Genomic DNA, 27,954 nt, shown 5'->3' with positions numbered 1-27,954 from the left:
GTTGAAAGAGTTAAAAAGTGCGCAAAACGAAGCATCGAATCCATAGATATATTATTATCTGTTTTTTTTTTTTTTTTCTCAAGGGGGAGGAAGGAAAATAAGAAATTCAACCAGAAATGAGGGAAGCACGACAGGAAGTTTGTACGACTTGTTAAGGCAATGCTGCATACTCATGGAAGAACTCTAATTCGTCGGTAACTGAGACTCTATATATAGTTTTGCAAATACATCAAAACCAGAAACATAGAATAGGGTTACCGTCTGACATTCACTGATTTGGTAAGAACGGCGTTGAGACAAAAATTCGTTATAATCGTGAAGTAAAAGAGTTATTTTGGCCCGCAATGCAATACTGCCATTTTTAGTTTTCGAAACTGTCTTCTTATTTTTATGAGCATAAAAGAGAAATGAATGTCTGGACATTCTGCACATAATTAACACATCAAAATTACCTGCATTGCATTTCAAACATTAAACGGCTTGAACTTTGCTAGTCGGTGTAACGTTCAAACAAGCAGTATAGATATTCTGATAGTAAGAATTTTTTTTTCTTCCGATTACACTGAAGATCTCACTACAATTGATCGACCGAATGCGATAACAAAAATCAATTTCTTTTTTTCGTTTGTAAAGTCATCCGAGAATCAGCATTAATATGACGGGGCCAATTTCAGTCGGTAAGGTAGGAGTACATAACACGTCGCCTTAATGCATGTATTTTCTTACGATTAGTATATACGCAGCACTCTCCCCAAGGTACGTGGACACGCTATACTCTTGGACTAAACCGTACAACCGGCATCCGACGTAGGTATATAAGGACTATTTTGCCGGTAAAAATCCTGCCCGGAGTTTCCATACCCTTCAACTTTTACGGGGTAATCCGTGACGCAGTTTTGAGGTTGGTTCAAGGTGGATTGGGCGAAGTTTTCTTGGTAACTGGGCAGAGGTAAGGGTTCGGTAAATTGTTGAAAAGAACTTTCGTTAGCACCACCTTGTTTCAGGCACGTCGGACTGTGAACGCTCAGCATCTCCACTAATCGGCGCCTCTGCGTCTCAAGTTCCTGTATCTGTGATTTTAAATCGTGGTTCTGGGTTTCTAATACCTCCGATTCTTGCACGAGTATCACCGTTTTTTCACGTTTTTTTAGCCGGCATTTCGTCGCTGCTATTTTATTACGCTCTCGCCTTCTTCTACGCCGCTCTTCATCCTCCGGTGTCAACTATTATAGAGAAAATAGAAGATTAACATTACAATCGGAACTGGTAACAAACTTTTTTTTACTGTCAATTATGCATTTTGTACAGCGAGAAAAATTTCATCAGTCACAGTTAGTAATAAAATTCTAGGAAACTTCGTATCGTTACAATGACAGTTTGAATTTTGTTGTAGAAATTACAAGTAGATATAGTACGAGTAATTATCTAGTGTGATCATAGTTGGCAATACTACATTTCTTGGTATAGCAATTTTAAACCTATTTGTTTTTTTCTAGTCAAATAAGGCCTTAATATCAATTTATTGTTGCACCAACGTCAAATCATTGCAATTCTTACCAGAAAATACGGTACGAGTGACCATAATGAAAAAGAATTGTAACACATAGTAAATTTCTTGGTTACTGAACTACATAACCATTTTCATTTTGTAGCTAAGGACTGTATAGTAACAACAACTAATAATTTCTCTTTGTGTATTGACACATAATTCGGTGAAATTTCTCAATAGATATTTCACTCACCCCACCACCACGACCACTGGTGCTACTTCCTTCGTCATCTTCTTCGTCGTCTGCACTACCATCTTCTTTTCTTGTTTTTTTCCTGCACTCGTCCCCGCTACCATTGGCCCGTCTTTTCGTTTGTAACGTCAACTTTAAGCCTACAAGAAAAAAAAAAAGTATTTATTATCAAATTTAATAATTTAGGGGGAACAATTCCCTGGCGTTCATGCGTGCAATGAATACGTCACATTTAATTTCACGTACACTTCATACGTATAGCTGTACAATTTTTACAATCGAATGAAAGTTTTATATTGTATGATTTCAAACAGGCGAAACCGAATTTAGTGATATTGTGCAAGAATTTAACGCAATGTAATTTCTCGAAATATTATTAAATACTATTATAAAATGTTAAACTCCGGTCTAAAAACTGAAAGGCATGATGTGTACAGTATATGTTCAGATACACATAGGTACAATATTTATTGCAGTGTATCGTTAAGGGGCTCCAATTCCAAACTTTCACATCATTGATTTGCAAACAAATATATAACTAATATTGCAGAAAATTTTAAATTAGTCAAATGATCAATGTTTGTGAAGTATTAGTGACCAGGAGGTAGATTGAAGAATAAAGAAGGTTTAGTCGAAATCCGAGCAGGTAAATAGAAATATTTAATTGTTGGGTAAACGAACATGTTTGCGTTTGCCACGTTTCGGCCGGGCCCTGCCGACCATCATCAGGCTATAATAATTACAAAATGTTTCAATGTTTCAATCTTCCGTCCAAAATGCTAAACTAACAACACCTAAACAGGCACAGGTCGTCAAATTTTCCTGATTTTTTAAAGGCATTGAAATTACGTTTAGAATTAAAAATACTACTAAATATCCTCTCTTTTCTCATTCAAAATCTGTAACTCCTAATTTAGAAAAAATCAATTATGTGTACAAAATACCATGTCGGGACTGTAGCAAAAGTTATATTGGACAGACGTCACAACATTTAAAAAATAGAATCTCTGGCCATCGCACAAATATTAAATGCCATGATACTGAAAGATGCGCTTTAGCAGAACACTCCTTGAGTCTTGGACATCATTTTGATTTTAATAACTCCATAACCTTAGCTACAGAACCTAATTGGTATGAACGTAATATTAAGGAAATGATCCATATTTTTAAGAACAAGAGTAACTCTGTCAACAAGCGCACAGATATCGAACATCTCAGCGATCTATATTCTAACATTCTCTAGTTTTCAAAATTGGCGCTCTTAGTACGTTGTTATCAGTCTCAAATCCATATTGCTCCAGGTAGATCAATATCACACCCCATTACCATAGATTTTTGGATCGATATCCGCTAATCTTCACTTCCGTCCAAAATGCTGAACCAACAACACCTAAGCAGGCACAGGTCGTCAAATTTTGTGAGTAATCCGTCTATATCTTGTTTGATCTCTTTTTAATTCAATTCTTACACAGTTATTAACTTCTTTAGTCGTCAAATTTCATCCATGTGAACCATATTTTATACTATTTTCGCTAACCGCAATTTTCACACGTAACCTAAAAATTGTCACTCAAACATGTGACAATATACAGCGTGTCCCTAAATTGAGGGACACGGACCAGCCAGCGTGATACCTGACTGAAATGCAACCGAGAATTTCTTTACCGGAAGGTCGTCCGACGCATAGTTTTTGAATTATAAGCGATAGCGTTAAGCCAATCAGAGTGCACCATTTCAACTGGATTTGCCGCCACGGAAATTGCTGTTTTGTTCGTCTGGGTGAATTATTATTATTCGGTTACAAAGTAAATATCGGCACCTCCCCTCTCTCGCTGTTGTACCCCTTCTCGAGCGCTGACCTCGGTATTGTTGCCGCGGCACACGCTGCCGGCCGCACACCCACGGACGCACACTCGTGTGTGTGAAAATAAGCGAATGCCCAGCTACACAATACTACCAAACACACATCTACGAGTGAAAATAAAAATAAATCTCGAAATAAATCAGCCGATTTAAGATTTAATGTTATAAACACTTCCAATCATCGATGTATGCATAAAACTAGAGATTTAAGACGATTGATATGCCGTTAGGGTTCATAATTAGTCATTCAATCAATCTGAATTATGCTTTCCGAACATTTTCTGTGTCTTTGCAACATGTTTTTTCCACTAGTTTGAAATTCATCATTGACATACGATTCTTCAATAATGCGAGGAAACAACAACTCGCTGAATTGACGTGTCAATAGGTTTGTAAATCAATTACAATTCACCTGAGTTAACACAAAATAACTGAATAAATGAGAATTCACTGAATCACTAAAAATGATAACTGAAATCATGAGAATTATTTGAGATATAACTGAATTAGGAAGAGTTGTGATAAGTCAAGTTACTTTGAATAACTTTAGATTCGTGCCAAAATTTTATGTTTAGAGAGAAAAATAATTAAATTCAAATAAAAAAGTGATTTTAAATCAAGAAGAAGAAAATTTCCAAATACCTGAATTCAAATGAAGCAATTTGAATTTAATAAATCTATCTGAATTTAAGGAAAAATAATAATTATTATTTGGACCAAAATATTTTGAATAAGACTATAAATTACCAAAATATCTCTTGTGATATTGAGACTACACGCAGAAATTTAGCAAAACGATTAATTTTTACCAATTCAATCGAGCCGTGCCGATCATTTTGTTGAAATCGATTAATCGATACATCGATTGTTCTCAGATAAGTGGCCATCACTAGCATTGATCTCAACAATTTGAACGTTACTTGCCACTCCAGACCCACATTGAATCGACGAGGAAATAACTGGGAATTTGAATGATACCATATTTTTTTGAGTTGAATTAATTGAATTTATTCATGTAATTCGACTTCATTTTTCTGGTCCAAATAATAATTATTATTTTTCCTTAAATTCAGATAGATTTATTAAATTCAAATTGCTTCATTTGAATTCAGGTATTTGGAAATTTTCTTCTTCTTGATTTAAAATCACTTTTTTATTTGAATTTAATTATTTTTCTCTCTAAACATAAAATTTTGGCACGAATCTAAAGTTATTCAAAGTAACTTGACTTATCACAACTCTTCCTAATTCAGTTATATCTCAAATAATTCTCATGATTTCAGTTATCATTTTTAGTGATTCAGTGAATTCTCATTTATTCAGTTATTTTGTGTTAACTCAGGTGAATTGTAATTGATTTACAAACCTATTGACACGTCAATTCAGCGAGTTGTTGTTTCCTCGCATTATTGAAGAATCGTATGTCAATGATGAATTTCAAACTAGTGGAAAAAACATGTTGCAAAGACACAGAAAATGTTCGGAAAGCATAATTCAGATTGATTGAATGACTAATTATGAACCCTAACGGCATATCAATCGTCTTAAATCTCTAGTTTTATGCATACATCGATGATTGGAAGTGTTTATAACATTAAATCTTAAATCGGCTGATTTATTTCGAGATTTATTTTTATTTTCACTCGTAGATGTGTGTTTGGTAGTATTGTGTAGCTGGGCATTCGCTTATTTTCACACACACGAGTGTGCGTCCGTGGGTGTGCGGCCGGCAGCGTGTGCCGCGGCAACAATACCGAGGTCAGCGCTCGAGAAGGGGTACAACAGCGAGAGAGGGGAGGTGCCGATATTTACTTTGTAACCGAATAATAATAATTCACCCAGACGAACAAAACAGCAATTTCCGTGGCGGCAAATCCAGTTGAAATGGTGCACTCTGATTGGCTTAACGCTATCGCTTATAATTCAAAAACTATGCGTCGGACGACCTTCCGGTAAAGAAATTCTCGGTTGCATTTCAGTCAGGTATCACGCTGGCTGGTCCGTGTCCCTCAATTTAGGGACACCCTGTATATTGTATAACTAAGTTATAATCACAGCAACTATTCTTACTAACATAGTCTCTGTTCCAATTAGAATTGTTTTCTAAAACATTTTGTAATTATTATAGCCTGATTATGGTCGGCAGGGCCCGGCCGAAACGTCGCAAACGCAAACATGTTCGTTTGCCCAACAATTAAATATTTCTATTTACCTGACCGGATTTCGACTAAACCTTCTTCATTCTTCAATCAAATGATCAATATTATCTCTATGAGTACCACTACACGCTATGTATGCCATTACTATTATAACCCTGCACTGTTTTTCAAACCTTTAATTGCTGATTTCTCACGACGTGTTTGTCAATACTTGAAAAAATGCAACAAAAAATATCCTATACGGATTGAAAAAATTTCAGCCTAGTAGAAAGGCACCTAATTCAATTTCACCTTGAATACTATCCAAACAAGATTAATGTATCCATATATATACAGCGCGTATATTACGTTAATAATTGTGGTTTTTGTGCGCGCTGTCACTGCTGATGAATCGCTTCTTCTTTGTCCCGGTCTTTTTACCCAAGAACCAGCATATACGTACGTACGTATACGTTTTAAACTGTATAAACTGTGACTAATTTGAAAGAAAAGAAAAAAAAACACTCGCAATTTTTGTCAAACAAAACGATTATGCACGAACAATTGCGACGGTGCCCTCGATAAACTTTCGTAGCAATAAAACCGCAGACGGTGATGTGCATACACCGAATAATGCCAATCAATTGGCGAGGAAAAAGAACTTAATACTGTTAAAATTTACTCCGAATTAACAATTGTCAGACATTTCTTGTACGCCAGAAAATTTAAGGTATAATGCAATCAACAAATCGAACATAAGATTTAACAACCCGATTATTTTCAAATTATCGACGTACTTTGTTCCCCAATTAAGAATTGGTGTTCGACAAAATCGGTTTTTTACTAAGTGCTGAAAAGAATTACATACTATCACAATTTCAAATCTTGCCTACATGCCTTATATGTTATACGCACAACAGATAGATATAATATTCGTAGAAAAAACCTCGCATTACAACGGACTACACTACAACTACAGTAATTAATTTGAAAAAACACGAACAGCGAAAGACGAGGAATAATCATGATTACAATCAGACGGTCGAACATTGATTCTGAGTATTTACGATACTTGAATATTTGCAAAATGTGATGATTTCTCTGGAAATGCAAGGAACAAAATTTATGAAATTATTAACAAGGACCCAGGTATCATTTTTCTGTTGCAAATCGCTTTAAAATGGTTGAAAGTCTAGTAGATTCGTTCGACAAGGTTCTACTCTTATTATATACGATTGCGTATTTTGATCGAGAATAGTTATTTTCATGGCAAGTGTGTACAAAATGGGGATTTCTTGACGAGTGCGAAACTCGCACAAAGCAAAAAATCTCTATATGCGCATATGCTAAAAATCATATTTTCTGCGCTATCTCCTATCAAAAACTACAAAGTAGTCGATTTTTTGTCAGAGGTAGGAAACTATTTACATTTTATTTATGGTAATTCCGAGTGAGACGGCCATAGGTAAAAGATGGCCGACAGTGCAGTTTCACATGTAGTTTACCATATTGGACTATAAATCAGAATATACTTCACCCGGAATTACCCTATCACGTCGGCAATAGTAAATCATTAATTTTACATTATTATAACGAAATTAATTATGATCGATTAACGGCGAATCAGCCAGGGTAGTGTAAAGTCGAACGATTTCGCTTGACTTTTAACCATATTTTTTTTTATCTTCTTCTCTAAATACATAAAACCCACCGTCTCTCTGGCTGACTGTATGTTCGCTTATGACTCCAGAACTACCGAACCGATTACGATTCGTTTTTTTTTTCTACGGATAGCTACATCGTCTGGCCAAGTTTAACGCTATATTTCCTTGCAAACAGATCAACAGTTTTGGAGATATTACAAGGATATTTGTAAGACAGGTCAGAACGGGATCACACACTTCCGTGAACCTTGACTAAAATCTTAGATGGTAAAAAAGTTATGCTCAAGAATTTTCAAGGTCTGGAGACGAGCTCTACATAAAAGTCCGGGAGAATATATGGCTATGTCTAATAGTTTTGCCAGAAAAAATATTTGTAGATATTCGCGGGCCGAGCGGCAATATCTAAACTTGAGCTTGCAATTCCAGTATTCCTAATGAGATATTCATAGTTTACGAATATAATGATTTGATAAATAGTCAGTGTATAACTATCTCGTATCAGAATAATATAAAGTATCTGTTTTCGGCCAATCTGCAACCATCCTAATTACCGAGCACGACTCGACCGCATAACATTAATTGGGTAAAATGCAAAACATGCAGGGTGTGTACCTTCTTTAATAAGTTGACTACAGGTGTGCTGGACGCTTGGAGGGCTCGGTTCATTGCTGCTGCTAGAATCCGCCCTCTCGCGGTTTCGCTCGTGTGGATAACCCTCGAAGGGATTGGTCATGGCGATTAGAGAATTCAAAATTTCTGGCGTCCTTGGCGTGACCTCGGCCGCCGCGACGCCTAGCAGACCTGCAGCTGCGGCGGGGCTGGGATTCACGTTCACGTTTAAGTTATACATTCTCCTTTTTTTTATCTATCTCTCTCTCTCTCTCTCTCTCTCTCTCTCTCTCTCTCCTGCTTGCAGCGGCTTCTCACATTTAATCTGAAACGAAAACAAGAAAAGAAGGACCACCGTTAAAACGAATATAGACCAAAATAATGCAACCTATGTCACAGGCGTTGGATTGGTAAAAAGGGCACTGCGTTCGCTGACTCTGATCAACACTAACCGGGATTATTGAAAATCCGTACTAACGAAGCTAGTCTCTTAAATCACAATCATAATTCATAAGCAAAGTATCTCAATGCTTTGGTTTTCCGATTTTCTCAATCGGTAACACGCACATGGAATCAGGTAGTCGAAAAATATCCACGATCATTATCAACGGAGACAATTTGTCCGACACAGTCACAGAAGGACCGTCTACGAGCCGCGTATCGTGAAAGACACGACGGCATAAGAATATGTATAAGGTATACCTCAATACCACCTTAGAATCGCCGTTTGCATAATACACGTGTATGAACGTGTATCGAGGTGTGAGTCGGGCATGCACGCGCGATAGTGTATGTATCATATGTATGTACATCTGTACACAAAACGAGCACAAGACAGTCTCAGGCGGACTCGACGATCGCATCCGTGCCTGCCAGCTAGTCTGTCTGCTCCCGACGCGGTCGGTATCTCAAGGACAAAACGTCTATCAATTTGCATTTTTGTGCATATTTTATCAATTGTCCCGTGACGGTGTTGTATATACTATAATGAAACGTTCCAGCATCGCTCGGTTGATTTCGGAACGACCGGATTCCAATTTGGGTAAAAAGGATATCACGAAAAATTAATTATCATTTATGCACAGTGGCAAACAACGCGCGCGGTTGTCCTCTTGTTGTTGAAGCGTAGAGTTTGGAGTTTGCGCTATGACACAAGAGAGGAAAAATACGCTATATGAATATATTATGGAGATACTCGCGGATGCAACACTGTTGTATAGATTTTGGCACGTATTTCGGATAGGAAATTTATTAATATCCGAGGTACGTATAGTAGTCCAGAAAAGACTAAGGAGGAGAAAAGGTAAAAAACAATAAAAAAAAGAAACAAAGTACTTTTGGCCCATCGCTGACGCACGCATGCGACTCTTGGTTACACGGCTCTACATGTCAAACCGTAAGATAATCGTTCAAAAGTTTCAAGCGCGAGACACATTTATAATATTTATGTTACGAGTCCGGCATCTGTCAATTCGTTTCTCAGAGCTCAGGGATATTCTCGTTCGTTTCGCGAGCCGTTAAACTACAACAATAAGCGAATATTTCAATAATAATAATAACAATAAACACATCGCATATATTACATTACATCCATGTCGGATTTTAAATATATTGCATATCGATACAGATGTAATGATTATACCGGCGCTCGCTCGCGATCAGAGAATATAGGTATTATACCTAACTCATGTATGTCCTACGTTCATGTATGCAATATAGGTATTATATACAATGCGATAGGAGTAATCGTGCAACGATGTATGAGCATATTCACATATGTTACATATGTATATATATATATATATATATATATATATATATATATATATATATATATTATGACATCAGGGTATTACGTACGTGCGGTTCCCTGCACGTATTTCTCCATATATGAGGCATTCCATAATATCTCGATCAAGTTTCTACCGTGGATGTCTGAGGTTGAGTTTATAATTTTTTATATGAAAGTACATGACGAAAAACGCAAAGGCAATTTTTTTCAGAATTTTTCGACTCAGCGTATCTGGAATATGATTTAAAAACTAGGAAAAGACCTCACTTTCTAAAATCTGAACAAATTGAGAAAAATGTTATAAAACATAAAAAAAAATTTCTGACACCTATTACAAGATGGAGATTTCATAACTTCAAAAGATAAATAAGCAAGACGAAAACAAGAAATAGTTATTATTATTATTTATATTTTTTCGTTTTTCTTATTCATCTTTTGAAGTTATGAAAGCTCCATCTTCTGATAGGTGTGCAAAAATTTTATTATATTTTATAAGAATTTTCTGGATTCTTTCATATCCTAGAAAGTGGGTTTTCTTTTTTCAAGTTTTTAAATCATACTTCAAATACGCTGGGACTAAAAATTCTGAAAAAAATTGCGATGGCATTTTTCGTCATGTACTTTCATGCAAAAAATTATAAAGCCAATCTGAGACATCGGCGTTAAATCTTGATCGAGATGTCCTGGAATGCCCTATGTGCATATATTAAATGCAGATAGTGATCGACCTGATATAGCGATGCTCGTACAAAGTCGCGCGCGGAATGGAATCTCATCAACGTTTTCCATGGGAATCTGTAACTTAAGCACACATGCGTGTATGTGTATACATTTGTAGCAGAATACTCATCGGGACAACTAAATCGTGATAATTTACTAAAACATTAGGCCGCTAAGTGTAGACAATTAGATCCAAAAGAAATGAGTTCCCAACTGATTGTGATTTTTCTTCCCACTTATACGAGTAGTTACTAAATGTGCGCAAGCGCAGTGACTTTCATAATGACCGATGTTATACCATGTCTTACGTCTAGTCGCCAAGATCAGAGGAATTATGTCATTATTAAAATTTGGCTTAAACAGATGATTAGAAGAAAAAACAAAAATGCAGAGAGCCAGCCCGCACATTTTGATAATTTTCTAAAAAAACTGGTTTTTTCTTACATTTTACATCGAATTTGGATTAAATTCGAATGTTTTCGCTACGTGTGGCCTTGCAAAAAATTTTCCCAACGATAAAAATGTGTATCAAGTATCAGTCGAAAAGTTGTGGCACATGAGGCATGGGCCACCAACGAAGCGTGAATGCCGACGTGTGCTCGCGTTGGAAATAGTACTTGACGAATGTGAGCTGTCGTTTCTCGATGAAAACCGACGTGAAAAAAAAAAAAAAAACGCAACGAAAATCGTCACGTCTTTCGTCCAAGTCTATTTTACTACAGCTACACGCATGTTACACATATATTTACTATAGCTCTTTACTGACCGCGTTAAATGTCATATCCGATTTTGACCATAATTATCATATCTTGTGCATTGCTGATTTAAAAAATCGTACTGAGCGCAATTCAATGTAAACTATGCCGAACACAAGTAGCCAAACAAAGAAAAAAAATTGTATGCAAAAATAACGCCACTAAATGTATGCCAGTTGTTTCGGGAATACATTTTCTGGCGTTATTCTCACATGATGAAATAAAAAAGTTTTCGGATATTTCTGTTCAGCGGTGCATAATATATAGAATTACCCTGTGTGCGATATTTTAACGTCAGTGATGCGTATGCTCTGATAATAGTCAAAACAGATGACATTTTACTCGGTCGGTATGAACTGATCGCGGATTTGACCAAATATTTCATTGCACGCGGCATATCCTTTCGAACTCCAATCATTTGACGTTTGTTACCTTTATAAGATATTTCAGATGAAATCATTCGGAATTAGCCAATGAAGAATAGTGATAAATATACAATGAATCGTATATTGCGTTCATAATTTTGTCGGGTGAATTTCCGAATACATAAAACATTATTGTTCTTGGACTCTATCATCTGCTGACAGTAGGACTAAAAAGTTGTTCACTTTAGTGGTAAATTAGATATTAATGCGCATATTCGTTAATAATATCACGCCAGGTGTAGGATATAGGTAAATCATTGTGTCGATTACAGCTGGGACTGTAAAAAAAAATGTAAATAATCTAAAGAGGAAGTTTTTGTTACCTCACGTATCCAACGAACAAAGTTTATACGCTGCATGGATATTTCATAATAGTACTTATCGCCTCGTTTCGTATTCAAGTCAAAGGGCCTTCTTTGGCTAACACGCAAGTTCGTATGTGTGCAACGCGCCGCGTTTCCGATCACGGCATTATCACATGCACCAACACTTTACGCGAGGATCAATTTATACATTTGTACATTCCTATACAATAACGTGTGAACCACACATCAGCGCGAGCGCATAAAAGGGCCTTGCTTCTAGCTAACTTAGGTATGTACACGACATGCGTATACCTAGGTTCGTGTATGTATACCTAGTGACCTATATACAAGCGTGGCTCACGATATACATGTGAACGTAAAAGTATAAACTGTAATGCAATACCCGCGCGTTTTCGTGATGATCATAAGCGATGGGACCGAACGAGTTTTCGAACTTGTTCCAAAATAGATGTACAAATAATAGTGATAATGGTGATGATGATTATGATCAGTACAATCTGTCGACGACTATTTCTCATTGCCAGCAATCAAAGACGTATCGGATAAAATTTTGTCGATAGATTGTTTAAGAAGCAAGTGTTTTCGTTGCATTCGTGCAGACAACGACGATCGACGCTTCGTAAGTGTGACGAAATCCTTATCTGGTTCTTTGGATTATCATACATTAGTGAAATGAATTTCGAATGATAGTTCGCACGATGCGTTTGTTCGTGTCCATTGATCGTTTTTAAGGCTGCAGCAAGAGAGCTAGCCGCTCGTCAAGGATTATAAATAGAAATCGTTTGATTTTGACGTATGGGTTCAGGCGCTTTGGTATTTGATACGGCAACCAATCGTTACCGAGAATATCTTGTATAACGAAGGTTGGTGATGCACGCGTGTGTGCTGACATGTAACTGGACGTATAGACGAGAAAAAATTTTGTCGTCGTAGGTATAAAGATTTTTAGAGATTGAACTAACGCCGAATTTGATTTTGCAGTATGTCAGGCTGTAGAATGATAAAAAGTATAACAGAACAATGAAATCCATGCACTTGTTACTGCTTTTCGTTTTTTCTTGAATATATCATATTTGCGGCAGAGTAATTATACTTGGTTGTAGGAAAATAACGCTCCGTTCGTATACGGCGTTATTGAGATATGATGGATACAGAAATAAATGCTCATTGCATTACTTCCGCATATTTCAAACGTTATTCGTTTGTATAGAAATAGCGCGATGTGAAGGAATATTCGTTTAACGAACAAGAGGAAATTATATGAATCATTGAATGAAGAGTACATTGCGAAGCACAATGAAGAACAACTTTATTTAATAACTTAATAACTCATTTTCACATGCAAAATAATGATCCAAGAGTATCGTCTTTGAATTGAATCAAGTATGTAGAAGTTTGCATCACGAATTCTTTGGTTCACGATGCACTAAATTAAAGACCGAATCAAAAATAAGTAGCTGTAATAACGTAGTATGTTCAATTATGAATTACAGTAACAAGTTGAAACTATAGATAGACCGTAAACGAATATGTAAGCACGCAGCATATCATGATGCATTATGTGTGCGAGGTAATCGGTTTGTCCGTTATCGACACTAAAATATCTTGATCGTATCTTGAGAGATATATAATGTATAAATTGAACCTCACGAGTATAGAAAACAAAGAAACACACCTACGAAATACTGATTAACAAGTATTTTCCATTTTACTGATACGCCGTTAAATGTATATGTATACTACTTACGTTCTATACGCACATGTGCATATACCTATAGGTGTACCGATCGATAACTAGAACGAGGTGTTTAAACGTATTTCCAAGGACACCAAATTCCGTTTGGTCTTTTTATTGATGTTGTTATTTTCGTGCACAAATACGCAAATTTCATCATTCGGATAACTAACAAGCACTTATTGATATTATACCTCGCAGATAACGAAGATCTAGAGAAGAAAAAAAAAACAGAAAGATCAATTTGTGTAATTTCAGAACCAGATGTAATTATGTCGCAATCTCCTTAAAATTTATTTCCCATTGAACAAAGATAGTTTGCCGATTCTTTAGTGAGCAAAGTCGATCAAAAAGGATAAAGATATTGTACAAAAAATGACGGTAAGTAAACATATAAATTATTCAACGAAACATGTATTATTTCAGCTGTGTTGCAACTATAATTGATTTATATGCTTGCGTATATACCTATATATGTATACGTCGAGGTTGCGTCTGTAGTTCGGCATTCTTTATAAATAATTTTGTAACTACTTTCGCGTACGGGAATGACATTAAGATTCAGGATTCTTTCCGATTCTTGAAGGCGACCCGATCTTCAGCAATATATGTACGGTGTGCAAGTGTACGTACCTATATGCCTATGTAATAAAACTGTAACGTGCGGGAAAGTTACGCAATCGCGGGAGACCATCTGGTCACAAAATTTTTATCATGTTTTTTTGGTCCACTCGACGACGTCGACGCTGCATCGACATAGTTTAAGACTAACAATAAAGCGCGACTGTACAAAGCTCGATTCGCGGAGTCTTTTTCCAGTCTGCGCAAGATTTGTCAGCATATGCAGTGCGTATCGTTGATGAAAGGAATTTTTAATCTGTAAAAAACAATCTAAAAGAATTTGCAGAATCAGGTTTCACGAAATGTATCACGAAATTTTACACTTACAATGTTGCGTATTCAATCCGAACTTGGAAGGATAAAAAATACGACTGACGGTTCATGTATACGAGGCAGTCAGTTTTAGAAGAGACTCCAAGAGTCCGAAAATTTTTTTCAGACTTTATTTGAAAAATTTTTGTAAACTCGCGCAAAATTTTTCTAGTGTTTTTGTGGATTTTTAAAAGTAATGTGAAAATTTGAAGTTCATCGGCTTTGCAACTTTGGAACGATGATCGTGATACCGAGAAAAAAAATACAACGCTCCATACATGCACGAGACTGAAATTAGTAAAGTTAAAGTATCGCAACCTTGAAACAAAAATTACTATTTTGCATCTTAAGAGTAACTTGGATTTTACAAAGATCTGAGTTTGTTGATTGTGTATTTACAATTTACTGAATTTAAATTAATCCTGAAATCGCAAAATAACGACTTTTTCTAAAGATGCATAATTACAATAACGTTACAAATTTCAACCTGATATCCATGCAACTGAAATTTCCGAGTTTTATAACTTTTATTCCATATTTTTCTGCTTCTATCTCAGAGTTATAATTTTTCCCCGACTATTCGGGGTTGAATTTTGTAACCTTTGTCGAAGCGCTGATTTTGGGTAGAAATAACACCAAGTTTTGCGTTATATGATTGACTAATGCAGTGGATTTTCGAGTTTTTCTACATTTTATTTCCTGCCGACTACAATGACGATTCTGGAATTGCCTTCATTTACTCAGACGACACGAAACGTCTGTTACAGTTCGCTTAATTCAAATTTCAATATTTCACCAAACCCGCTGATTGATTCAAATTGTTTTCTCACTCAGCGATAAATACCATAAATATATTGACTACAATTTCTTTCAATAAAGTGCAAAACCATACCAGGTCGAACCAGGTAAATAATACAATTTTCGACGGTAATTCCGATCACGAGGCTGAACCTAACAGCCAGAATAATCAGCCAAACGTTCCAATATTCATTCGCATAAGGTAATGAAGTGAAAAATCAATATTTTGTCAAAACGCCTCGAATCCCCGATACTTTTATAAAATCATGGGGATAGAACTGAACTACACTATTTCTATTTCAAAAAAGTTTAACACGTTTGGCTGCTAACTCTGGCTTCTGCTTCAGCTTCATATTCCGATCCAAAAAAGTAAGAGCAATAATGTGTTTGTTTTCCTTGAAGAGCGACATTTGGGCGGACCGACTTAAAGACGGCGATATTGCATTTTCCATGATTTCAGTGAGGCGCGAAAAAAAGGCTTGTCAGAAAGGTGCAGCGATATATGAGAATAACTATAAGAGAATGTTACATACAAGTGTAATATACGTGGATAAATATACACGGTATATATAAACATATATCGACTCCAATTACATACGCTACATAAATGATACACAAGATTCATTGAAGACGACGCTTATAGGCGCGGTGTATATTATACCTGTATACATACTTATGTACGCATGTGCGACATAGGAATATACAAAATATTCCTCGGTGTTTTATTTCCGCATATCGTACACGTACATAATGCATATACCTATACCTACGTAGGTATACAGGTATGCATACATTGCACGCGATTTCCTCGTCTCTATGTTTGGTGTTCGTGAAATTTATGTTTCCTGCCAGAACCGCGCGCAGCTCGCGCACACAATGAACCTATGCGCGCGCATCGCGACAAGCAAGCAGGCATCGGACGCACCGTTTGAAAGTATTCTTTCGATGTAGAGGCGCTGCTGCTTTTCGCGGGGTTTCCAAGGCGGCCGCCTACCTCCCCTTCCTCTTCCTCCTCCTCCTCATCCCAAAAACCTCGAAAGTTATAGGAAGGATCCTTTCAGAGTTCTACAGCCTTCGCCTTGGGCTCGGTTATTATCGCCTAGCTTTCACGCTGCTTCGACTTCGCGAGAGCGGAGCGGGGGGGGGGGGGGGGAGTTGTAGGAAGGTCCTCTTCGATTTTGCCATGCCGCGGAGGCCGAAGGATGAGACGCCACCTACCTAGATGTTGGTTCTACACTTATGCATATTATACTTTTAGTTCTGTTTAAAGTAAATATGTACCGATGTACGTTATACGTACGTACACATTCAACCAACGCGGTTTGTTCCGTTTAGGAGTGTTCGCTTGCTAAAAACTGTTTCTACGCAGGGGCATCCCCGTATCGAATACAAACCAATTTAGGCTATTACCGTATATTTGATTTTGTTGTAAAACCGCGAATTAAGTTCTTTGTCTCGGTTTTAATTTTTCATGAAATCATTTTTACTTTACAAATATTCAAACCTCCAGGTTTCACCGATTTTTGCAATTCTTCGAGATTTAACAAAACTTTCTGTCTCTCTTTCGGTCATCCTGTGATTGAACTCATAATGGAACGATCTTTTTTTCTAATCTTGATCGGCGCTTTGACCGATAATGTTTCAGTGTTTAACATTTAGAAAGTATAAAAATAATTCTCAAACATTTTCCACTGTGAGAAAAAAAATATTGAAGTCATGCAGAATGTGAGTATACAGATTTTGGAAATTATTTCGAAATTCTTAGGAGATATAAGTCAAACTGGATTTAAATCGAAGTAATTTATGACCGTGCGTGAAAAAACGAAATAAATATATTTAATTAAATCTAGCACAAGGTCGAATAAATAGAACAAGAAATTTAATTTTCTAATTTTTCAAAAATTGGCATATTTGAATCAGAAGAGTTGTAATTTGAAAGTGATTCCATGAACATTTAAAAAAATGGCGGCTTTAGAGATGCTGTTGTCATCTAAACAAGTTGCAACAAAATTGAAAATAGTGAGAGTCAAAATTGGTTGATTTGGTACGGAATACAACAATTTTTTCACCATTTTACTTTTGTTCATCTCATTCCATTCGTGAATATTTAATTAGCTCATCTTCCAAACTACAACTTCCAAGTCGAAATTATAAGTTATCAACGACTTAGATGGCCGTTTCAAATTGAAATAATGATATGTTGAAAAGTGGACATGAATTTGATTTTCGTGCATTATTCCAACAACTTTGATTTAAATTATACACTTTTTCAAAAAGACGTTCCAGTGAATCCGGAGTTACTAAAGAACCATCTTTCCTAACGATAAGATATCGCTATCTTTGCACAGGCTTACCGATTTGAAAAGAACTTCACTTTTACCAAGAAACTATTTGACTGATGTGTAGATGAGTTCGACTACGTAAAAAGTGCTAGTTAATATTATTCCAAAATTGTTAGAACTATTAGATTCAAAATGGCGGGTAGTAAGAAGAATGCTCAATTAGGCGGAAAAAAATGTGAATAATCGATCTTAGCAAAGTTCAACGGTATGCGAACATTTTTTACGTCGATTTCAATATTAATTTGTATTCTATCGAATTTTGCAGTATGAGGATAACTTAGGTGCCCGAAAGTTGAAAGTTTCGTGTAAAAATTAACACGTTCTCAAGTTTGACCTTAGATCGCGGATTCGTATAAATATTCTTTGAAATGTGTTAAATCTTACAAGTAATATCAACAATCCGCATATTTATACACAGTTAATAAATCAGTGTTGACACGTTAAATATAATCATCAAATGTGCCGCCATCAAATCCGGAAGTCGGATATATCGCTGCGTAATTCGCAACGTTTCGCAAATGGAGCTGAGAAATTCTGCTATATCAAATCTTTTCCACATTCTTTCGATGTATGAAAAAAGTATCGAAATCGACATAATTATTTTCTCGCGCACATATGTTACTTTACTTTCAACATGATATGTATCACACTTGCGGACACAGTCATGAAAATTCATGAAATTTAATCGAGTCAAATACCCGAACCCGCATCTCTGCGTCCCGTCTCATACGGGCATAATAATCATCTATCCGGTGACACGAAATTTATGATTGTCAAGATATTCTAGTCTTTATTTTACCTTGCGGCCGAGAAATATATAGCGGCACGCGTAATTATATGATTATCTAATTAAGGACTGAAACAAACTATAATATGATATAATACTTGTGATACGTCGACTAAACCCGAGAAGACTTATTATTTTCATGTTACGCGCTCGCAAATGTATGTTTATCACAACAGCTTCAAGAAAATTAAACAAATTCGGAGTGTCGCCAGAGAATTCCGAGGAAAAATCAAGAATCGCACTTTTTATCGCTTAAAATTTGTTCATCTTCTTCGAAACTTTTGCTACGAGAATAATACCACGTAAGTTTCCTTCAACTTCCAACAGATTCCGCGTACTCGACGTTAAAACTTGTAAGAAATTTCCTAATATTTACCCTGCAAGTGCCACCGGCAATTATTGGAAATAAACTGCAGACAATAATTCTCTGTATTATATATTCTTGCCGAATTTTCGCATGACGTCTGTTTGTATAACTTATCAAATGAACGTACAGGCAATACAGTATATGAAGTTAACATGTTTATAGCAAGCTAATATATCACCCTGCAATTTTGTTTATTTATATTTATCTACGTTTCGTTCGCATGCGAACAACGGCAAACTTTTTCCTGTAACCTTTGCCATAGTGGCATATGAATCAACGCGGATTCGCGCGTTCATTCAATCGCCGCCGATATTGTCATTATTATTATTATCATTATTATTAAGTAAATTACTTGTCCGATGCATAAACGTTTTGTATACTTCACATCTATAATACAGCGTATTACAATGAGCGTAGTAAGAAATAGTTATGAATAAATACAAATATCAACTTTAATGCAAAAACTGCCCATAACCGTAACATCTATTGCAATGCGAAGAAAAATTTTTCATCGTAAATGAATTAGTGTTGATTACCGATTTTTGACAAATCTTCAACGATCTTAACTGACCGTAGGTACGTTTGGGTAGTTTTTTGTTTTATCATGGTTGAAATTGGGGTGCTGTTTTAATTTATTTAAAACACAAATTTCACCCGGCCACGGTCATGACGCAATCGTACCGACGATAAATTAAATTGTATACGTATATGTATAATATTGGTGGGTATAATGCGAGTTCCAAAGAAGGATAATCTGAGAACCAGATACGCGCCGGCGAAAAAATAAAGCAAAAGAGAAACTGAGATCTTTCGCAGCTTGAGTTGCGTGCATTTACATATATCATGTATGCATGTGTGTAAGAATATTTATTGTTACAAAGCTATTGACATAATTTCACTCCCAGCTGACAAGTCTTGCTCGACAATATTGCAACGGCTGGAATTGCGGTCTTCGCGAGTTATATGTACCGTATTGTTAATCATAACAATAACACTTACGTTCGTCAGATTGCGGTAGAAATTTTTGCGCGAAAATGCCATAGTTACCATACACTTTTAACAGGAGAAGAAGAGTGCAAATCGAATAATAAAATTGCACCCCTCACGCTCGGGTAATTATACTGCAATAATTATACTATAATGCGTATACAATGCACATACATACATAAGTACGAGGTGTACGAGAAGTCACGTACGTAAAAGAAAACAATCGGGGAAAAAAAACAAGGAAAATACCCTGCACCTCATACTACGCAGTGCAAATAGTTATACATGCTTGCAATGTTGAGTACGATACTTTGTTTTTTCATGTTATACGTATTTTGCACAATTTCTATACCGGATTCTTAACGGAGCTGTCATTCAGCAATATTTAGTAAGACTTGAAGAAGAATAGACTAGATAACAAAGAGAAATTGGTACAGAATGCATATGCATAAGAAAATACGTTTCGAGCATTTTTAGTACACATATTATTGTAACATATTATATGTTATATACATTACAGTGATAGAAAATAATTAAAATTTTTTAATTTTAATTTGTTAGAAGGTATAATTAATTGAAAAAAATTTGTTGTCACCAGTCAAACGTAAAATTAGGCGCTTTTGGCCACCTGCTGAAAATGAACAAGAGACGCTATTTCCGAATGAATGACATGCTAGTTGGGAAATGACGATTTCTCCACTAGTGAAGAAAAGCTGCGGTGAAAATATTTCGCCACTAGTGGAAAAGTGGTTTGCCATTTCCGAACTAGCACCACATTTGTCAAGAAATATGGTGTTTTCTTCACTTTCAGCTAATTTTACATTATTGTAGTGAAAAATATCGTGTGCAACGAGTGGGCAAAAGTGACGGTTACGAGTGAGTGTGATATCCGCGTCATATAACTTCGCAGTTTCACACTCGTTTAGAATCGTCATTTTTGCCCACTCGTTGCACAATACGTATACTATTCTCGTTTCTTTTCTATCGAGCAGATGTCGCATAATATCCACGCATATCGCACACACGCGGCACAACTCCTCCGTAAAATTTATATTTTCCTCGTCTACGTTTGAAATTTATTTACTTTCTTAATCAAGTCGTAATTGGTATACCTATGTGTATAATACGTGCGTGCAGTTTAATTACTCTTATTTATTTATCTTACTATCCTGTATACGTAGTCATATAGGTACACATACATTATACAGACGCTCAATAGAACGCATGGACAACTCTCTCATATACAACTCGATGACAAGACACCTGCTGGCAAACGTACGCTTGCGAGCGAAGTGTATTTTCGCAGCGTCTATTTTCAACCGAGATTTTAAAACTCCTTCTTATTTATTTCTCTTTATTTCAATACCGCGAGATTTCTCTTTTTTATTTATCCGAGGCGTGGAAAAAAAAAAAAAAAAAGAATGAAGAAAAAAGCGAGAGAAAATAAGAAACAAAGAAATAACGGGTAACTGAAAATCGCTACCATTTTTTATTATTACATTTGCGATATGTTAGTTAAACTTGTATAGAAGTCAGGTCGAGCTAAACCCCCGAGCATTGCAGTTAAGAAACTTTTTTTTTTCAATCAGAGTAATTTCTGCGTAATCTCGATCAATGTATACAATTTATTGGCCAGGATTGAGTAAAGCCCGAGAGTTGAAATAATGTTCAGTTTTCTTAATTACTTTCTTCAATACCGCGAAAGCTCGCTCCTTACGTCGCTTATTCTTCTGATTATCGTTATTGCGCTGAACGGTGTGGTTTTTTCCTCTCACTCTGTTTTGCGACTGTACGGACGCTATTTATTATATCCTTATATTTCCTTATGTTATCAAAAAGGAAGCGGTTTTACAAGCGGCTAACAACCGGCGGTATTATACGGTTCGCGATTAGGATAAAGCATTTATCGAGCGAGTGCATGTACATAGCACGTGGTGCATTCCATGCCAAATCACTCAGCCTTTAAACCTCACTGATCTGTATTTTTTAATTCTGTGATTTCCTTATAACAGTTCTCAACCGCAGACCACCGGAAATATTTGAGGAAAATAATTTTTATTCAAGCTATTTCCAGTAGATACTTCTATGCACTGAGAAAAATTCAGTAAAACAGATATCGTTAAGAAAAACTGTTTGAATATTGTTGGACTTGCGAAAAACGAGGTACACGTCAACATTTTGCGCTATCGTCGATCCTTTTTTGGTAATAGCAACGCAAATCAGTTTGAGCAATCAGTTTCTTCGGTTTACTCTAGTTTTTTAGTTAAACAAGGCTTTGACATCAATTTCTTGTTGCACAAGCATTAAATTTTCGCAACAGCTGCAAGGAAATATAGTAACAGTGATCGTAATGAGAAAGAATGGTAACGGATACTGAACTTTCCGGTAACAGCTAGAAAACTAATTTTCATTTTGTACCTGGAACTGTATTTTTCGATTGTGGTAAAAAATGAAAATAGTTAAGGACTGAGCGGTAACCGGAACTAAAAATTTATCTCAGTGTGGTTCAATACCTATGTTCAATATATCTATCATTTATTTACGTTGAAATTATTTATATTTATATTTGAAATTCGTCGCGAGAGGACACATTTTTGGACTAGTGTGTGAAGCTTGTTGACATGTGCACACATGAGACGTCTGTATGTGGTTATCAATGTGATATACATTATTTTAGCCATTTAGAACGGCCCATGAAATTATTGAAATTAAATATTGAACGTCCTTAACAAAAAATGTAAAAAGTCGGAAGTTGATTCTCACTTGAGTCTTAAAATCATCGATTACATCAAAAAAATGTTTGAACACTTTTTCGGTGGTTTCGAATGAGAACTGTGAAATATTTAAGCACACAAAATAGTTGGGGTACCAGGCTGGGTGATTTAACACGGAATGCCCGATATAGATTATGGAGTTCCATTCGGAGGCAACATTTCTTGTTCACTATCGACTGAAAATCTTATTCTACGTAGCAAAAAAAAATCCTCGCGAAAGAATATCTCTTAAATATAATTTTAAAAGATTGCTCTCGAAATTCAAAGTTTTTCCATTAGAATAAAATGAGACAGATGGCATTTTTTTTAATTGCTACCACTCAGCTGCATTTTAATAAGACTAACTAATTTCTTGAAGTATTTGATTGAGAGTTGAATTCTGTACAAGGGTGTCGTTCGAATTTTCGTTGTAAAGTCAATAGCTTAGCCACTAATGAAATGACGTGATTGAAAGATGAATTTGTATACAAAGTTTATCCCCGAAGCAAAATTATAACTTTTCAGCCACATGAGCTGTACGGATTGTGTCCATTCGATACTATTGTAGAAAATTTTATTCTCTGCAAAATGCTTTTACGATCAATTCCATATTATCAAGTGTAACGATATGTGGAGGTGAAACAATGAAAAAAATGAAGAAAAACTTGGAATCTTAAAAACGAATTTTTAAAATTGGATTTAAGAGAGATTCTTTTGCAAGTATTTTCTTTTGCAGCGCACAACAAATTGAAAAAAAAATATTACTTTCAGACAAAACACCCTATGATATACACACATGGCTTCATACACCGTTTTATACAACATTTTCTGTTCGACTTACAGTGAATTTCGATCCGTGCCTACATGTTATTGCGTAAGCAGATGTGCTCGTCCATTTTACACTATTGAAATAATTCTTTTTTTTTTGCTTACGTGCCGTGCGTGGCGAAATTTCATTGCGAACAGTCCAAGTGTTCACTGAATGTTCTTTGCGTTTTATTTATTTTTCTATTTATTCGGGCAGAATATTGGCTGAATATAAAAATTCTTGCTAGTTGAAGCTATATAATAGTAAATACGCGCGAAAACATATAGATGTAAAAATACCTTCTCGGCTGCTAAACCCTGGTGTTGGCGTTGAAAAGACGCGTTGGAATTCAGCGCGATGTCTTAAAACTTTTCCTAACTACATACAGCTTACATGTAGGTTTATGTATGCTCGGTATATGGGTACGCACTACACTACAACCACGCATAAGTATAACGGCGACTGTACTTTACTGCATTTTGTGATTGTAAAGCTCACTATAACTGTATTATAGATATTATAGGTACATATCTATACGTAACGTTGAGATTGCGAAAGGCTTTAACCTGTACGAAATTTCAATCCGAGCTATCCAAGATGTGAAATACATATGTAGGTATATTATAATTCAGGGTGGCGACAATTTTGCTCAAATAAAAGTCCGTGACTTTTCCCATCGTAAAATTCATCATTCCCTGTCTTTTTTCACGAAACTTAGGTAATGTTGGGCAGCTTTTATAACCAAAAGCTCCAGAAGTTATGCACCTTGAATAGATAAGTTTAGATCTAAAAAACACATAGTATTGCTTCGTTTCACACAAATATTTAGAAATTCAACAATACCGTTTCCGAACGTTTGCTTGACTGAATTTACCAAGCATAGCTGAAGTTTGAACAAGATTTATGAAAAAAGTAGGTTTTTCTCCACGTTCCGTCATAATTTCCTGACTATTTCCGGTTTTTCCGGTCTGTCGCCACCATGTATATACATAATACACGATAGCCTTATTTCGTGGGTAATGTTACAATATACCTGCTCTGTAGGTACATGGGTGATGATGATGATTTGTAAAGATTCCTGAGAAAGAAAAATAATTTCTGAAACTGAAATTTTCATGCAGTGGGATTCGGAAAGGACCGACCGGCAAATAAGTTCTATAAATTTTCCTGTTTTTCTCGCTCTTTTGAAAATATTTTTAAAAATCATTATCTCTTAACACGTAGAATAAGATACGAAATTAACAGAAAAATAATATTTTATATGCCGGACGGCGAGGTGACAATTGATGAAGTAGGCGATATGCAGATAATAGTTATTGTGCGGTGTAAAAAGATAAGAGAATTGTAAGCGAAGAGAAGACAGAAAATTGACGCAAGGCAAAAATTGTCGAGTATAAGGAACTGCACGAACGAGAATTAGACCAACGGATAATTAAATCACGCGGATAATTAAATCTCACAATCAGCTATACATCAACACAGCTTCCTATACAGTTCCCACTTTCTAAATTTGACTTATTCTCGATTTTGGCAGCGTGGTAGAGCTTTTCAACATCGTCGGCGACGGCGATAAACTTGCGGCTACAAATACGAATATGTAAACTTGAGGCATATGTATCAGATTTCCGGTGCTAACTATAAGCGATACCTGTAATGACTACAATATGATAATTTGAATAACTTTATGCATATATTAAAAGCAAAGCATGCGTGAGGTGAACACTTCACGATGTGAATAACAATTTCTGTGTTTCATTCGTCGATATTATAATGGATGGTTCAAAAATGTACTATTTTCTATGTTTATTCAATAAAATTCACCGCATATTATATGGCTTAAGAATGTGTCACGACATTGTCTATAAATGGCTTGGTTCTGTTTTTTCTTCGAAAAATGATCGAGGAGAAAACAATACAGCTTCTCAAGCTTGTTCGTTAAATGTGGTGGTACCTGCTACGCATATTCTATATGCGTTGATTTTTGGTAATATTCATTGATTTTCTAATGGGCCATATAAAATTTAACATTTGTTTCCTATACGTATATAATGCTTTTTTAATTAAGTGATAGGCCAAATGAAAAATCTACCTCGAGCGATATCATATACGTTGTCAGTCATTTGTTGAAAAATTTCGTTATTTCCTTCTTCTTTTATATATACAATGATTGTGAGAAAAAATTTATTTGTTACAGTTAATAGAAAAATGTGGTAAAATGTGTACCGTTACAATAATGGTTTAAATGTTATTGAAATTACAAGAAAATGTCGTACAAGTGACTATTTAATGTCGTCGTAGTTATCAAAACTAACCTTTTTTTCTCATTGAAAAAACAGATCTGTTTGTTCAGTTTACTACATTTTTTCGTTAAATAAGGTCTTGACAGCAATTTGTTGTTACACCAACATCAAATCATCGCAATATAGTTGCAAGAAAATATGTTTATGTAAGTGGGCATAATCAAAAAGAACAGTGAGACATACTGGATTTTCTGGTTACAGTTTGTACAAAACAAATTTTCAACTTTCATCCAGCAAGATATTCTTGGTTTGTGGTAAAAAAATACAAATAGCTAACGACCGTATAGTAACAACAACTAGGAATTTCACTATTGATATGAATATATCATAACGGGGATACAGTTCCAATCAAATGTTACTCGATCCGTTTTAGTTTTACCTCCACATAAAACTCATTGCATTATTTTTTGACTCAACTCGACGCTCGGAACATTTTCAAACTTTTCCCGCGTCATTTGAGAATCAGATCATGCGGAATACACGCCCCTAAAGGTTTCCACGTATCATCAAATCCGCAAAAATTTCGCCTAGATGAATAACGAGATCTGACCGAGAAAGTAGGATCATTGTTGAAAATGGTAACTGCAACATCGGTTTGATCGGTTGGTAACAGTTTTCTACGTATAGGCCCGTTCGATAACGGCGTTCCATTGGTTTCTCGAACTTTTCAAAAACCTACTTCTTTGGTCGAGCATCGTCCTAGTTACTATTTGTCCCTGTGTTACAGGACACGAGGAATAAAGAATCGGTGCGAATTCAAGCCCGGGATATTACAGGTATAGTGCACGAATGCAGTGCAAGCAAGCTGATTTATTTACGCGTATTTTTAGAAGCTAGCTATTTAGAACCGAAACGTCCCGAGCAAACTACAAGTGTTTACCACTCCACGATTTATTTGCCGGTCATTTACAGTTCGTCGCAGTCACGACAGCAAGAATTCAGGGGGTTTCTACGTGTCACTAAAAATGTGAAAGAAACAAAACTGTTTCAGGTGTTAAAAATTTGAATCTAAAATTCTGTACTGTATGTAGGTGTGTAACTAGGTAGTTACAAACGCGTATGTATACTGCATTACGTAAATGCCATATACTGGAAGTCTGCGACCCTGCACGTGACTTCCCTCTCCTTCCAAAAAAAGAGTACACAATACACAAGTTTGACGCGTAAAAAACGTGTATGCAGGTATTTGTGTGTTCGTGGGTTAATACCCAGTGCGTAAAACTGGACGGAATCCTCGAATCTACGGGAACAACGCGAAGTAAGTACGTAAGTAAGTGCAACGAGAATTAACATTAAAGTTCAACGCGGGACCGAGATCCGTTGTTGAAACTAAACTTGGAAGTTGTCCAAGGCCGCGGGAGAAGCTGGAAATGTATTGGAAAGGACTCTGTCGAAGAACACGTTCGTAATGTGGGAAGGTGGCTTTACCGATATTCCGTGTAACCATTGCACTCTGGGGGCGGGAAAAACGCGCTTTTCAAATCTCTTGCTCCGCGTATCCTTCCGTCTGTAAAATAAGGTTCGTCGCGTTGCTTAAATATAGGTATGTAATGTACGATATACACTTCTGGTCAACTATATCACTGGTGCAGCAGGAGAAGGTGCGGAATTTGATTGGTTGGGGATTTCGGACCAGCCGATAAAAGTCCTGCACAGCATCCAACACCGCACTATGTATTACAGGTAGTTAAGAAACGCGACGAAACCTCGAAGCTGTATATCGATACAAGTATGTACAGCGATAGATGTAAAGCATGTTGTAGCGTGCGCGGTTTGTTGCGGGACGTTACATGCGCGTTCGAAAAGCATGATGTAGGTTCGAATCCTACCTTCAAGCTAACTTCAAGGTATCAGACACGACCACCTTAGGCCTTCTCCCGTCGGCTGCCGGCGCACGACTGTAAAGTATTCGCGGCCGCAACCGGCCTAGATATATACAAGCTATTTTTAGCACTTGCCGTCACCGAGCGGCGACGCGATTGGCCGAAGGTGACGTACTTCCCGCCTCCCATTGGCCGGCCGCTTTTCAGGAGGGAATTGAAGCTGGGTGCGACTCGCGGACGCGACATTTGTTGACATGAAACTGTCAGGGAATTCGCGGTCGGCCTCA

At 36.3% G+C, this 27,954-nt stretch overlaps 1 protein-coding gene across 1 annotated transcript; it reads right to left on the bottom strand.

Annotated features, from left to right (window-relative positions):
* Positions 1-4: 4 nt before the first annotated feature.
* Positions 5-27,803, bottom strand: LOC124307376 (activating transcription factor 3). Its single transcript, XM_046768997.1, has 4 exons — positions 27,674-27,803; positions 8,020-8,341; positions 1,743-1,882; positions 5-1,223 (listed from the first exon to the last, which is right to left on the bottom strand). The coding sequence occupies exons 2-4, from the start codon at positions 8,255-8,257 to the stop codon at positions 783-785; spliced, it is 819 nt and encodes a 272-aa protein (XP_046624953.1). The 5' UTR covers positions 8,258-8,341; positions 27,674-27,803; the 3' UTR covers positions 5-782.
* Positions 27,804-27,954: the final 151 nt, after the last annotated feature.

The sequence above is a fragment of the Neodiprion virginianus genome, chromosome 6 (assembly GCF_021901495.1).
Source record: "Neodiprion virginianus isolate iyNeoVirg1 chromosome 6, iyNeoVirg1.1, whole genome shotgun sequence".
In the NCBI taxonomy this organism is placed as follows: Eukaryota; Metazoa; Arthropoda; class Insecta; order Hymenoptera; family Diprionidae; genus Neodiprion; species Neodiprion virginianus.
This window is presented reverse-complemented; position numbering and strand designations above follow the sequence as displayed.